At 42.8% G+C, this 15,346-nt stretch overlaps 1 protein-coding gene across 3 annotated transcripts in view; it reads left to right on the forward strand.

Annotated features, from left to right (window-relative positions):
• Kctd1 (potassium channel tetramerization domain containing 1) overlaps positions 1-15,346 on the forward strand; it is a 184,775-nt gene that overhangs the window by 89,654 nt on the left and 79,775 nt on the right. Inside the window, exon 1 of one of the 3 annotated variants that reach the window (XM_046433370.2) lies at positions 1-2,154. The exons of the other annotated variants lie outside the window; for them this stretch is intronic. Within the exon in view, the coding sequence (XP_046289326.1) occupies positions 343-2,154 (1,812 nt within the window). The 5' untranslated portion in view covers positions 1-342. The remainder of the gene's footprint in view (positions 2,155-15,346) is intronic. 3 annotated transcript variants of the gene reach the window in all.

The following is a 15,346-nucleotide window of genomic DNA, read 5'->3' on the forward strand; positions in this document are numbered from 1 at the left end:
AGTGTTTCGCCCCCATCGACAGCTCTCCCTCCCCTTCCTATTTTTTTTTTCCTTCAAAGTTTTGTTAGAAGTGGGGAGCGGGGTAGGGGAAGAAGAAGGTCCTGCCAACCTCCGTCCCTTACCCTCTCCCAGTCTAACTTACCCCCACCTCCCCTCCCCTGCATCCCCTGCGCGCCGCTGCCCCTCCAGAACAGCGCTCCGGAATGACAATTGGAGCGCGGCTCCTTTAAGAGCCCGGCTTTGCCTCCCGGTAGCTGAAGGTCATTAAACACAAAAGCTCTCAGCGCTGCGGTCCAATATAGCGCATGCGCCCTGCCCGAGGACTGGCAGAGAGACGGCAATATGGCGAGAATGCCTGGCAGCGGGGACTGTAACACCAGCGCGGGCGGCAGCGCCAGCGCCGCCGCCGCCGCCGCCGAGAACAATGGGGAGCGGGGCGAGGGCGAGCGCAGTGCTGGGGGCCGCGGACGCCGCCACGGACCCCCGCACTACTGCAGCGCGGGCGAGGAGGAGGAGGAAGAGGAGGAGGAGGACGAGATCCAGGAGGTGCAGATAACGGGGGACGAGGAGGAGGAGGAGGACGGAGGTGGGGGGCTGGAGGAGGACGAGGAGGAGGAGGAGGAAGAGGAGGAGATGGGGCTGGACTGGGACGAGCCCCTGGAGCCTGAGGACTCGGCCGGGGAGGAGCTGGAGCCGGAGCCGGTCCATATGATAAATATGGACCAGGGCGCTGCGCTGGAGCCCGAGGCGCCGCCGCGACTGCTGGCGCCCCGGGCCCGCGGCGGGCCGGCCGGGGACGGCGCGGAGCTGGACCCCGACGTGCTGCAGCGCCCCGAGCGGGCCCGGCTGAGCGAGAACACACGGCTGGCCACCCGCTATGCCGTGCGCATCTTCCGGGAGTACCTGAGCGAGAAAGCGCAGAGCCCGGACTTCGAGACCATGGACAAGGGGGCGCTGTGCCGCGTGCTGCGCTCCTTCTATGCCGAGGCCCGCTCTAAGAGCGGCCAGCTCTACAGCAAGTCGTCGCTCATCAGCATCCGCAGCTCCCTCAACCGCTACCTCAACGAGCCCCCGTACTGCCGCACGCTCGACCTCACCAAGGACCCTGAGCTGCGCAGCGCCAACCTGACACTGGCCGCGGTCATCCGCAAGCTCGAGGAGCAGGGAGCCGGGCCGGTGGTACAGAAGCAAGCTATCACGCGCGCTGACCTGCGCAAGCTCTACACCTCCAGCGTCTTCAGCACCAACACACCCTTTGGGCTGCTCAACAAGGTCTGGTTTGAGACGTGCATGTACTTCTGCACGCGCGGCCGCGAGAACCAGCGGGAGCTGGAGGAGGACTCTTTCGGGTTGGCCATGGACGAGGACGGTCGCAAGTTCGTCTACTTTAAGTCCCTCGGGCCCTACCACAAGTCGCGCTCGTCGTCTTGGAGCAAGAAGCGCGCTGAGAGCAGCGACGAGGAGAACTTACCCCGCATGTACGAGACAGGCACCGAATTTTGCCCCTATGCCAGCTTCGTCAAATACCTGTCGAAGCGCAATCCCCTGTGCAAGGCATTCTTCCAACGGCCACGGGACCACTGCAGTGAGGGCGATGTGACCTGGTATGAGAACAAAGCCATCGGCAAAAACTTGTTGGGCACCAGGATGCAGATGCTCTCAAAGGCAGCCAAGCTATCCAAGACCTACACCAACCACTGCATCGGCGCTGTCTCTATCGCCACACTCAACAGCATCGCGGGTATTGGCACCAAACTGGGCTCTCCGGCCCCGCAGGGCTGCTACGCCGAGGCTTTGAACGGGGCGACTCGCCACCACTCCCACCATCCCCCCACCCATCCCTCTCACCACCACCGCCCCCAGCCGCCCTCGCTGGGGAACACTTATATCCTTCCCAAAGACAGCCAGGTCGGGCCCGACGTGAAGTCCGAGGCAGCTCCCAAGCGCGCCCTTTACGAGTCAGTGTTCGGGTCCGGGGAAATCTGCGGCCCTTCTTCCCCCAAAAGACTTTGTATTCGCCCCTCGGAGCCTGTGGATGCGGTGGTGGTGGTTTCCGTGAAACACGACCCCCTGCCTCTTCTTCCAGAAGCCAATGGGCACAGAAGCACCAATTCTCCCACAATAGTTTCACCTGCTATTGTTTCCCCCACCCAGGTAACCAAACCAACCTCTATGCATGAAATATTTCTCTGGTACCACTTCGGGACTAACTTTTGTGCTAAACGTAGATCTGGGTAGGGGGGAAGTTTTTAAAAGTAGCCACTATACTGCATCGAATCTGACTTCACTTTTTGAAGTTTAACTCTCTTGGTGCTTTTCTGGGCAGGGGGTGATGTTTACACCTAACCGTAAAAGATTTGGGCGGGGATGTGCTACCTAACAAATCACTGCTGCGCAGTAATGCTAGAAACTTCAAAGTTCCCAGAACAAAAGGATTAGCTGGCTCTTAAGTGCGGAGAGGAGCACATATATATATATGGAGAAGCTACTTAAAACATTTGAATAAAGTGTTAAAATACTCCATTACATACTCACCATAAATTAGGAAGGCAGAAAAAGTTATAAATTATTAAAAAGAAAACATGCCAATCCCATTTCCTGTTTTTTTGTTTGTTTTTTTTTTTTTTTTTAAGAAAAGGGGTGGAGACTGGAGAGAAAAGTAGTTGAGTGCCCCCTTTATATTGTAGAGTGCAGTCCAATCCAATGTAAAGTGACTTTTGGGGGTGTAGTTTCCATAAACTAAATTCACTCATTAATCACTTGTTAAGGTTATTATTCAGATGGGAATTTGGTCTCTGTGCTAACAGTCAGACTACACAGAAGTGTATAGGAGGTTCCCAGCCAAGCTTGCTGTGGGGCACTGAAACATTTCTGCCTGTCTGTCCCTAGCTCTCCCAAGCTCAACATCTGGGGTAGGAGGAAGATAGAGTGGCACTGGAGCACCAGAGCAAGCAAGCTAGCCTAGACACGGAACCTACTTGGGCAAATCAAAATCAGTTCATCTCTCTGGGCTTCAAGGGTGGTTATCAAAGATGTGGAACTACATCCACCCTAAAGTTACTTAATCCTCAACAGTACCAAGTACCAAAGTCCAGACTGGGATTAGGGCCTGAAGTGTTAGATGCTTCTTCCCTTATTATTTTACCTAGAGTAATGTATTCATGAGTGTAATTCAAGTTACACTCATTTTTTTGGATACTCTTCTCTAGGAGCCAGAAACAAGAGGTTCTGGGGATCCAGTTCTGCAGGCAACAGTAGTCATAAGAGGTTTTACCACTTCAGCCTCCTTGACACTGAGCAGAAGTAGGAATTTTGGCCCTAAAGTTGGAGGTGTAGTTCAGGCCTTTCAGGGACAGATTTCAGGTACCTACCTCTGTGCTTTTTCCAAAGTGGAAATTCCAGTTCTGGACAAACTGACCCTTTGAGAGGTTTACTAGCTAATTGGCAAGCCTCAAGGCCAACTGAGAAAGGGGCTGTGAATGGCAATATAAACAGCACAGTTCTCTAAAAATACACAAGACCTGTAGGCTGTGTGTCTTTTCTGTACTGCTGGTATAAGTATTCCATTTCTGACAGGTAGGTTGTTTTAGAGAGTTTTTAAGGATAGGAGTTTGCATGTGCATTTTCATTGGAAGCAAAAATAAATGTTCACATTATTTCCTGATAAATTAGAAATACTTAAACCCTGGGTTAGAATTGCACCTTAGTAATTAAAAGTCTAAGAAAGTTTCTTGAAGCATATACGTACTTGGAATAACAATGAAACGAGTTGTCTTCTTGCATCTGTCTGCTGGTCTCTTGACACTGGTGTCATAGAGAATTGTGACTTAACAATCCACAAAAGATTAGGGTCTTTTTGGTTGTCATGGTCATTGTTGGTTTTGTTTTGTTATAAGGAGTTCAATCCCCCTGCTACAGTCTTTCGTTTACCTGAGATAAATCAGTTTCATAAAATTATACACTGATGCTTCTATTATTCTTGAATTATTGTCAGGTAACTCCCAAGTTATATTCACATTTGAGGGTCCATGTGTTGTTTATGATTATGACTCTCAAACAAGATCTTAGCGTTGTCTAAGGCTAAGACTTAGCCTTAAGTGTCATTTTGTTAAAACACTCCATAAAGTTGTTCTGTTTGCATCTTTCTCTTTCCCTCTATTTCACTGTGAATGGAACCTAGACCTTGCACATACTAGGCAAGCTCTCTTATCACTGAGCTACATCCTCAGTCCTCTTTGCACGTATGTAATTTTTAGTTTTTCACTTCTGTTAGAATAAACTTTTTTTTTTAATGAACATTAAGATGTTTAAGGAACTCTTTAGTAACTTCTGAAGAACTCACGCTGAGAAGTCTGAGCAGTTTTAAGTATGAAACAGCTGTTTATAGTTTAAGTAGAAAGCCAATATTAAACTTTTCCTTCTGTATTTATTAAAATCATTGTAATGATTGAGATCCAGGGCATTTTCCAGGAATTAATGACTGGCCAGAGTTACTGGCCAGTGGCATTTCTTGAGGCCACCAAGTCTCCTGAATGGTTGTTAATCCCCAGGAAATGCCCTCTGTACTTAAGCTTCAGTCATTATTCCTTCATTAGTTCTTCACTCTAACCTCAGTACCGACAGGCCTCATCAAGTGGTGCCTCTGAGCCCGCTGCTGACCGCATTATTATAGACTTACTCATAAGACAGAGGTCACACACTGATGCTTTGATTCTCTTCTAATGCTTTAAGTCACCCCCCCCCAACAAAATAATGAAGAATCTATTACTTAAAATGAATTTATAGCAGTCCCACTTTATCTATGGGATATGTGTTCCAAGACCCCCAGCAGATATCTGAAGTCACAGTTAGTAGCAAACCCTCTATATCCTATGTTTTTCCCAGACATGAATTCGTACGATAAAGTTTGATTCATAAATTAGGCACAATAAGACATTAACAATAATGATAAAACAGTAGAACAAGCATAACAAAATACCGTAATAAAAGTTATTTAAAACGTATGAATTGTTCATTCCTGGGATTTTTTCCATTTAGCATTTTCACACTGTTGACCTTGGGAAGTGAAGCCATGGGTAGGGGAGGACTGCTGCACTCATTTTTTTTTTTTTTCTTTTTAAAGTCTTGATGGTGGTAACAAGTGTATCATTTATGGGACTGGTAGGAAATGAATGCGCCCAGGGATAAAAAAGATTATGGGATTTGGGATTTTTACTCTTATGAAATATCTGGCTTTTGGGAGGTAGGTTTTGTAATGATTCCTTTGTCAACTCTAATTTGGTTCAGTGGGTTGTGTTACAAGTAAAGGGTAGTTTCAGCCCCCTTTCCCACCACTAAGCTATTGAAATGATTCAGTTAATGGTGCAGCATGCTAGCTCCTAAGTGCCATTGTATTTAATATATTTTATTTTTAATTTTATTTATGGGGGGGGGTACTAGAAATTGAATCCAGGGCCTTGCATGTGCTAAAACACATAGTATACCACTGAACTATGCCACCAGCCCACATACTCTATTTTAAATAGCTTAACACTGTATCCTGCATCATCATATTTATTCTCTTTGCATGAAAATCACAGCATTTTTTTCCTGCCTCAGAGAACAGTATGGGTAATAGAGTTTGTAATTTTACTCTAGATCATTCATAGGGAAAAATACTAATGGAATTTTAGATTCTACATGTCATAGTTGTTGCTAATGTTTTTGTAGACTGTGCCTCTCTTCAGTACCAAACAAAAGTATGCACATAAGCTCACTGTAAGATTGTAGGATATATTTAGGGGCTGAAGATGTAGCTTAGTGGTAGAGTATGGGCTTTACCTGAGACCCTGGACAGCACAGGAAAAAAAAAAAAAAAGTACTTAGTATTTGCAAGCTTTTGACAAAAGTGTTTGGTTGTACTTGCTTGGCCCTAATCCAGATTATTTCCGGAACTACTTTTAAGGAATTCTGTAAGTAGGAAATCTATTAGCATAAAGATTCTGGTGGTGCACATCCACTATTTATGTTTGACTGGCCTCACTGTGAACCAGATTTGCTCCTTACAGTGTCTAAGCTAGACACAGTCTCAACCACCCAGCAGATGCACACAATTGTTCCTTAATTTACTTTGGGGAAGAAGCCAGAGGCTGACAGCAGTGGGAATCCAGTTTTCATTCAGGTACTACAGTGGGAAGGAAGAAGCAATATTGGATTTATGTATTTCATAGGAAAAAAAGCATGCAATTTATCTATTATTGAAGTAATTGCTGAAGTTCTATTTTGAATTTGAGGACTAGGTGGGAGAGAGAACTTTTTTTCCCCTTAAAGATGGAATCAAATGTCTATGCTTATGAAAGGAGTATAATAATTGTAACAAGACTTCTTTGCAATAGTTATTTCTTTAAGGAGCTACAAAGATAACTGCCTTGTTTAAAACAGGTATTTTCCTTATTTTGATGTGACTACATTCCTTTTTTGAACAACAGAATGTTTACAGTCTTATGAAAACTTCAAGTTGGTGGAGGAACTGAATGTCTGGTTCATAAGTACATAACTTTCTTTATTCATTCTGGAAATAGTTACTGAGTACCTACCATTTTGGGTTTTGTACCAGTAATCTATAAATCTATAAATCAGTTTTCTACTGGCAAGTAATCTTGGTGAGATTTTGACCTTTTTATATATTAAAACTTGATAAGAATAAAAATAAAAGTTGATGCATTCTGTGTTTTGCAGCAGTCATTTTAGGAAAGCAATCTGTAATTTTATATCCTCTTTTATGTACTCATATTAATATTGCAATCAGTATTTGGAGATATAAATGTGTGTGTGTGTGTGTGTGTGTGTGTGTATAATCTCATACTAGGAATTGAACCTAGGGGCGCTTAACCACTGAGCCACATCCCCACACCTTTTTTTTTTATTTTCATACAGAGTTGAGTTGAGTCTCAGTTGCTGAGACTGGCTTTGAACTTGTGATCTTCCTGCCTCAGCCCCCACTAGCTGCTGGGATTACAGGCATGTGCCACTGCACCTGGATATTATTCTTAGTTTTTCTTGAGATGAGATCTTGCTTTGCTGTTCAGATTGGCCTTGAACTCAAGCTTCCTGAGTAGCTGGGACTTAGGCATGTACTACTACACTAGGCAAGGTATATTATTTTAAACTAATATAACCCATATCAAATGCTAATTCACTATGTAGTAATGCTAATGTATGAAGTAAAAAAAAAATGCTGCCAAACAAGAATATGCATACCATTAATCTAAAACTTAAATCTTTTTTTTAAGTTGTAAATGGACACAATACCTTTATTTTATTTATTTTTATGTGGTACTGAGGATCAAACCCAGGACCTCACAGGTATGAGGCAAGCGCTCTACCGCTAAGCCACAATCCCAGGCCAAACTTAAATCTTTTTTGAGCCTTAAAATCTGGCTGTCCATGCTGGGGATGTAACTCAGTGGTAGACTACTTGTCTTGCATGTGTGAGACCCTGGCTTTGATCCCCAGTACTGCAAAAATGTAAAGCATATTGTCTGCCATTAAAAAAAAAAAAATCTGGTGTGCCATGCAAATATTACCTAAGGGCCACCCTCTTGTCATTGCTAAGTACATTTTTAGTAAGGAAAAGCCCTTCTTTCCAGAGAACTGCTAGTTTTATGTGAGATCACCTAGGTATGGCACTTGCTTTGGCCTCTGCCAGTCAAAGACATCCACTTAAGTTATATAACAAAAACTTGGTTTCAAGTTACCTTTTGGCGTCTTAGCTGCCACTTCAAAAACAGAATCAATAGAAGAGATCCTGTATAGGTACCTGTGTTAAAAGTCTTGGAACCAAATATGTAAACCAGTCATCTGTGGGTCTGTCATATGACAAAACATTTATTTCTAGAATCTGTTTGACTTCTATCCACGTATCATTTGCTGCGTTATAGCAATTGGTCAAGGTGCCTTTTTAAAGACGTCTTTGGAGAATTTAGATAAGGAATAGAGTAGTGTGAATTAATTGGCCCCAAACGGGATATTGATTGACCTTGATAAAATGAAATGAAAGAAAATGTAGCCTTAGGATTTGAAACATTGAATGAGGACACTTCAGCATTTTTTGATGTTCTGAGATGCTGAACACATTGTTCATGGAGCATCTCTGTGCTTGCTAGTGCTGCCAAGAGGAGCAGGATTCAGATGTCGCTTTCAGTGAGGATTCTCAGAGGATGGACAAGTGAGTGGATTAATCTCCTGAAGCGGAAGACATTCTCTCCTTGATACATAAATATATGAGTGGGAACAGGTGACCCCTTAAAGTTTGGAGCGTCAAACTTCTTTTGGGTTTTAAGATTCGGCTTGCACTTCTCCTTCAAGAGTGGACATCCCAGAATGGTACTGAGTTTCTGTACATCAGAAGGAGCTTCTGTGTGTTCTGGAAATGAATGATTCCACCCCTGAGATGTCTCACTGCAGTAGGGAGATTGCTGAATGTGAGGGTGTGTTATCTCATGCCCATGACTATAGACTGGATCACAGACCCTGCTGTACTTGCTGCGACTGCAGGAAACTGAACCCCAGAAAGGTTTTAGGTTTTCCGTGATTCTCTAAAACCTTCTATTTAACACTTTGTTTTCTTTCTTATATATTTTTTTAAAGTTTTTAAAATTTTAAGACAGGGTCTTGCTATATTGCCCAGGCTGACCTTGAATTTGAGATCCTCCTGCGCCTCAGTCTCCCAAATCTCTGGAATCACCGTGCACCACTCAGCCTGGCTTCTCAACACTTTCTTTGTCATTGGATTGCCTTCCTTTCAGCTCTTCTTTAACGGACTGATGGAGTCTTCTTTCACCCTTCAAAAAGATCCATTTATTATAGAATGATGAGCTTGCATTAGTGGTACTTTTTTATATGTCATATCTTAAATTTTGCCCAACTCTTGGGTAACAGGATATTTTTTAAATAACAGAAGTAGGAACCATGTTATAGTATTGTAAGGCCAGGGTGTTTTGTTGTTGTTGTTGTTGTTGTTGTTGTTGTTGTTTAAATCACATGTGCTTTTAAATCACTGTGCATGTAGTTTGCTTTGGGTTTTTCACATTTTCAGTCCCAGTGGGAACTTCCTTTTAACAGAGACCTTCTACATTCTGAGGTGTTTGACTTCAGCTCCTGCTTTCACCCAGGCAGTGACTTTGGTGGTTGTTTTTAATCTCGTGAGGGTTTAGACAGTGTGATGGTGCAGGTCTCCCATGGTGAGCCCTTATATAACTTGAGAACTGAGGGAGGCTGGGGTGATCTTGAAGAGGAGGATGGGGGACTGGCCAGAGCCACTCAGGTGTTTTCCTCCCAGCCCTGTCTCTACCAACGCCATCAGCCACTTAAAAATCCTCTTTGTAATTTTTTTCTTGGAGGATCCAGATTCATTCACACCTGAATTAGAATTACTGCTTTCTCCTGACTTTCCGGCAGCAAACCCTGCAAGATGGGTGTTTTGATATGGTCTGGGAGGAAGAGGGTAAAAATGTGCCACCAGAAGGGGCTGACAGATTTAAGACAGTTAGGTGGTAGGCCTCTGGAGAGAGGCAGAGGAGTTGAGAAAGGAATGCTGAGGAATGACAGAGACAGATGTGGCTTCCTCTATGAGGAGTTCAGTTACCAAATTAAAATGTCAAGGTTAGTTGGGAAGCACGTAGCCATCAATTTCTAGTTTTACTTCATGCACCTAGACCGGGTTAACCCAATTCAGTCCAGAGTCTCACCATTCAGTCCCCATACTTATTCTCTGGGCAGAAGGAAAGGGAGTTATTATTTTATATCGTCAGTTCCCATTTGGGCTCACTCCACCAAAGTAGTGACATGCACTATAAATGTATTTAAAATATAATTTAATATTTGTAGATTTCTCTATCCCATCCTTTCTTTAAACAAAATGATCACAGATTATATATATATAATTTGTTTATATATAATATATGTATATACATATAAATGCAAATGTAAGTTTGATACTTTAAAAAATTCTTCATTTTGTTATAGTCTGACAAGTAAGTGCTTATGACAAGTTTCTTGAACTTGTGGGTTAATTCTGATACCTCACACGCTGTGGTTTCTGACATGTTGTTTGAAGGACCATATCTTAGAAATGTGAAGTATTTCCACATTCCTGGCTCTCATGGGTCAGTGCGTGGACCAGTAGACCAGATCCAGGCAGGAGGGAATGCAGGGAGTGCTGGGGCATGAGGCTCTCATTTCATTGGGCCAAAATCTTCAGAGACAAGTATGATTCATTCATTGCTGAGTTTCGATGTCAACTCTTACAACCTCTAACTGATTCTGTAGCTATGAAGTGAAATATAATCGTTAATAATAACCAAGGAATACTGAAGGTTGTAAAGTGGTCCACTGATTGGCAGCACGCACATCACTTGTTGGAAATACAAAATCTTGCTTCTTGCTCCTTCCCTTGGAATCAGCACCTGTGTTTGGGCAGGGATCTGAGGTGGTTTTGTGTACTCTGGACATCTTACGGAGTGCTGGTCTGCATGGTCTTTCATGTAATCCTATGGAGCTCTTCAGAGAGTTATGGTTATCTTTCCATTTCACAAAAGAGGAAGCTAAGGTTAATAGGTATTAGGAACTTGCTTTAAGGCCTTGCAGCCGGCAAATAACTAGGCTGGGATCTGAACCCAGGCCTCTCTGGTTCCAGAGCCTGTGCTTTTTAAATCCACGGTCTATTGGTTCCAGATTTCTCAACTCTTCAAATAAAAGAATCCAGTAGAGAAGCTGATAGAGCATTATGTCACCTCGCTACATTAGGTGTTCTCCCACAACAACTGAAGAGAAGGGAGCTCATGGGAACACAGCACTACACCACAGTAATGCTATGTGTGGGAAACATGAAAGAGTATTTTCAGTAGGCAGTGTGCCCATGTGGCTATGTGAGAGCCCCTGGCCTTTTGCAGGGTCTGGAGACTGGGACATCCTCTCTTGACAAACCAAACCACTAATGGTTAAGAACAGACTCCAGAGCCAGGACCCTGGACCAGATCTCAGCTCTGCCCAGGCCTCCCTGTGCATCAGTTCCCCTCCTTGGTCAGATGGGGTATGCATCTGTCCCTCTTAACTTTTTGAAAAGTGCTAAGGAGGTGAGTACTATTGGAACATTTGCTGTCCTTTGGTTCTCTTACCACAGAATGTTACATGTGAAAAACTGCAGTTCTTTATGATCAAGTCCCAGCCTCAGGCTTCAGCTTTTCTCTCGGAAGAAGCCTGTCCAGGTGCTGGGCAGGGCCCCTGTGCTGTATCTTTTGGGGCATCCATGGACCCTGGCCAGTAGCACTGCTACTGGTATTCTGGTACACATGAAATCCCAGGGCAGGTTCTTGCACTCCAGCCCTCTCAGACTGTCCCTCTGCTCATGAGGACCTCACAGACCCATGCACGGGAAGGCTTTTTTCCAAAGCCTATTTCCCCCTCCTCTGCTCCCTTTTAAGATTTGCCTGTGCTGTGGTCCAAATAAGAGTTAACTCTATACCTTCTTGTAGGTTTGTTCTGCAGACCCTTCCTATTTGTCTTACAAAGCCTTGGGAATTTTCAAGTGTTAAAGGTGATTGAATATCCCACTTGTGGAAGTAATTGCTGCCCCAATCCAAGAGACTCAAAAAAGTTGACTTAGAATGAAATTAGCAGTCAGCCTGTCAGTCTGCCTGCCTCCCTCCCCAGCCCTTCCTTCCTTCCTTCCTTCCTTCCTTCCTTCCTTCCTACCAAGGGGTGCTCCATCTCTAAGCTATATCCCCAGCCCTTTTTATTTTTTATTTCCAGACAGGGTATCTCTACCCAGTTGGCCAGGGCGTTGAGATGCTGGGATTACAGGCATGTGCCACTGTGCCTGGCTAACAGTGTTTCATAAAGACATTAAATTTGGTTTGAAATGACTTGGAATTAAGGGTGTGATCACAATGCTGGGATTCTTAAAACTGAAGGTTGTTTTGTGTTTTAGCAGTTACTGTCATAAATCTCCTCATTTGAGTATACTAGAAGTAAGCCTCTGGTTTGATCCTATGTTATGTATTTGCATTTCCCTAATGCATAAATGGGTTACAGTTTTCTAATACTTGAACTCTGTCTTGGATACTATATAATAATTAATAGGCCAGGCACAGTGTGCATGCCTGTTATCCCAGCTACTTGAGAGACTGAGGAGGATCTCAAGTTCAAGACCAACTTGGGCAACTTAACAAGACCCTGCTTCAAAATTTAAAAAGGTCTTAGGGTGAGTTTTAGAGCTCCCCCGGGTTCAATCCCCTGTACTGGGGGAAAAAAATTAATAGAAGTGTCTCTTAAAGTTGAGGTATACTGATAGATGTTGTGAATAGAATACAGGATCAAGGTTAATTGGTTTTTTTATATAATATAATGCCCACAATTAATAACCTCTAGTGACTTGTATTTAGTGTGACAAAATATTCTTAGAAAGTAGAAACTATTCATATGATAATGTGGGATTGGTTACCTTTGCTTTATTTTTGCCCTTCAAACATTCACAGTTTTGAGCCTGCATAGCGCTTGTTGGATAAGTTTGTAGCTTTTAGACAATCTGTTTTGTGAAGACAGCTCATCTAGAATTTTGGTTTCTCTTTTGTGGCTTTCATTTTGGGGGCAGTACTGGGGATTGAAGCCCAAGGTGCTTTAGCGCACTGAGCAACATTTTATTTTGTGACAGGGTCTCCCTAAGTTACCCCGGTGGCCTTGAACTTGAAATCCTCCTGCCTCAGCCTCCTGAGTTACTGGCATTACAGGAATGTCCCTCTGTGCCAGGCTTGTGGCATTCTTTCTGACAGAACTATATCTTTGTAGGTTTTAGATATTTTAGGTATTTCATCTTGAACAAATGTCTTTTTTGTTGTTGTTCAAGGGGGGGATAAAAAAGAAACTTGAAGAATATTTATTTTTTTTCAATGGATTGAGATAGCAATTTAAAAACATGTTGCTGTAGAAACACACAGCTCTAAATGAAAGTATAACAAGAACTTCAGAAAACTCATATGGCTAGCTTCATTTTCTGTTGCCCACAACCCACTGTTCATTCACATGTTATTTTTAAAAGTGGTGGCAGGGTATTCACAGAGCTGATGAATTTGCTGCCCTTCAGGTTCATCATATGAGGGTGGTGATGGTTTTTAAGTTCCAGGAATATTTCTCAGAGTTTTTTTTTTTTTTTTCCTTCTTTTTTAACTTACAAGAGGTTCCAGGAATCATAGAATCCAATTACTTATGTATGTTTTCTAGAACCATCTCTTGGGATGTAAGTTATAATCTAAAAGAGATGGAAGGTGAAGGAGAATGCTCTACAGAAAAACTCTGAAAATTGGACTTGCTTCTAAAAGCATTTATTGAGTACTTAATGCATGCAAGGGTAGGAATTTGGAAGTGGGGGAAAATGGAGATGTATTTAAGAGAAGATACTGGAGATACTGCATTGGGATCTGTAGGGCAAGTCCCAGGGCTGGTGGGAGAATAGGGTCTCCTCTCATCTGGTGACCGTGCACTGGTAAACCCTGGGAACAAATGGCATATACTGGTATCTAAGAATTGGGACCCAAGGCGGCCTGACCAAACTAAAAGACTAAATATTTAAATCTAAATTTGTGTAAGCAGAGTTTGGAAATTCAAAAAATAAAATAAAAATATTTGTCAAAACTTTAAGCCTTTTCTTTGCTATAGCACTACAATCCTCTTGGGAAAGACTTAGTACAGGCTGAGTGTCCCTTATCTGAAATGTTTGGGACCAGAAGTGTTTCAGATCTGATTTCAGATTTTTTTTTATTTTTGGAATATTTGCATCTACATAATAAGGTATCTCAGGGATGGGACATAAGTCTGAATAAGAAGTTAATTTATGTTTCAAATATACCTTATACATATAGACTGCAAGTAATTCTATATAGTATTTTTAGCCTATGTTTTACCTGGAACCCCTCAATGAGATCAGTTGTGGAATTTTCCATGGTGGCTGCATATCAAAGTTTTGGACTTTCATATAAGGGAAACTAACCCATCCATTAGAATTTTGATGTCTGAACTCAGATTAAGCTGCTACACATTCACCACATATCAGACTCTCTAAATATCCACCTGTTATTAATCCTTATATTTTAAGATTGAGTCTATGTATAATAACCCAAAGAATTCAGAACCAGTACTGAGTCTCAGTTTGTTTCACTTACCACTTTTATGATCACTAAAAGCCTAGCTCCTCTGGTACCCAGCATTAGTGACATCTCATGGTCTGTGGGATAGTCTTATTAATTATCAATTTATAAGCTAAACTTGAATAGTGCTTTACAGTTTACCAAAGACTTTCCTGTAGGTGATTTCAGTGTAAGCAGCTTTGCAGGCCTCTTCTGAGCGTCAGGTACTGGGCTAGGTAGAATGTGGGATGGGTAAAAAAAAATCCTCTTCCTTGAACAGATTACTCATGGGGAGGCAGACACATAATGAGAAGAATAAGCTCTTATTGTCCATAAGTCCTGGATGCTCTATACACAGAGGAAAAGCCATGAGCAGTGGGTGCAGGAACCCTGAACATACCCATTCCACAGATGAGAAAAACGGACCCACAGAGAGCTCCGCTTTTCAACTCTTTCTACCTATGAAGAAGCCAAGTTAAAGTTCTAGTTCCAACTCCAGGTCCAGGCCTCTCACAGAGCATACTTTTTTGTTAGCTATTGTACTTGATAGCTAACAATATAAACATGGTGCAATTAGCATTAAGGGCAAAAAGGACACTGAGAACAAGAGTATATATGTGTGTGTGTGTGTGTGTGTGTGTGTGTGTGTCTTTTACATACTAAGAGAATTTTAATGTGATTTTTTTTGTGTGTGCTTTTTGAGATTCAGAGCAATAACAATGACATTATGAATTAGGGTAAAACAGAATGGCCCCGTCTTCCAAATGTCAGTGCTCACACCAGATAGCAGTGACTAGAAGCTGTGGTTTTTAGGTTAATTTGGGAACAGATTCTTAATTCAAAGTCAAGTTCCCCTGCAGAGCACTTTCTGCAGTGCCTGAGTGCTGGCTGGTTCCTTGCTGGGGGATGATGCTTGCTGGGACCAGTCCCAGGTCCCTGTCACTCCTTATCTATTCTCTGACTTTTTGGCTCCCCAAGGCCTTCAATCTTTTCCAAATTACTCAGAACACTTAATTAAAAGAACTAAAGAAAAAAAAATGAACATGATTCTGATGCAGAGTTATAACCAGTAAAAAGAACCAATAAAAATGGCTATAAAGTGCCTGATAAATAGAAAATGTTTAATGACACTAAGGTACTTTACGGACAAGGGTTTGCCTGCTGGCACGGGACAACAGGCCCTCCCT

The sequence above is a fragment of the Marmota monax genome, unplaced genomic scaffold (assembly GCF_021218885.2).
Source record: "Marmota monax isolate L192 unplaced genomic scaffold, Marmota_monax_Labrador192_F-V1.1 WCK01_AAM20220418_F8-fsc00126, whole genome shotgun sequence".
Lineage (NCBI taxonomy): Eukaryota > Metazoa > Chordata > Mammalia > Rodentia > Sciuridae > Marmota > Marmota monax.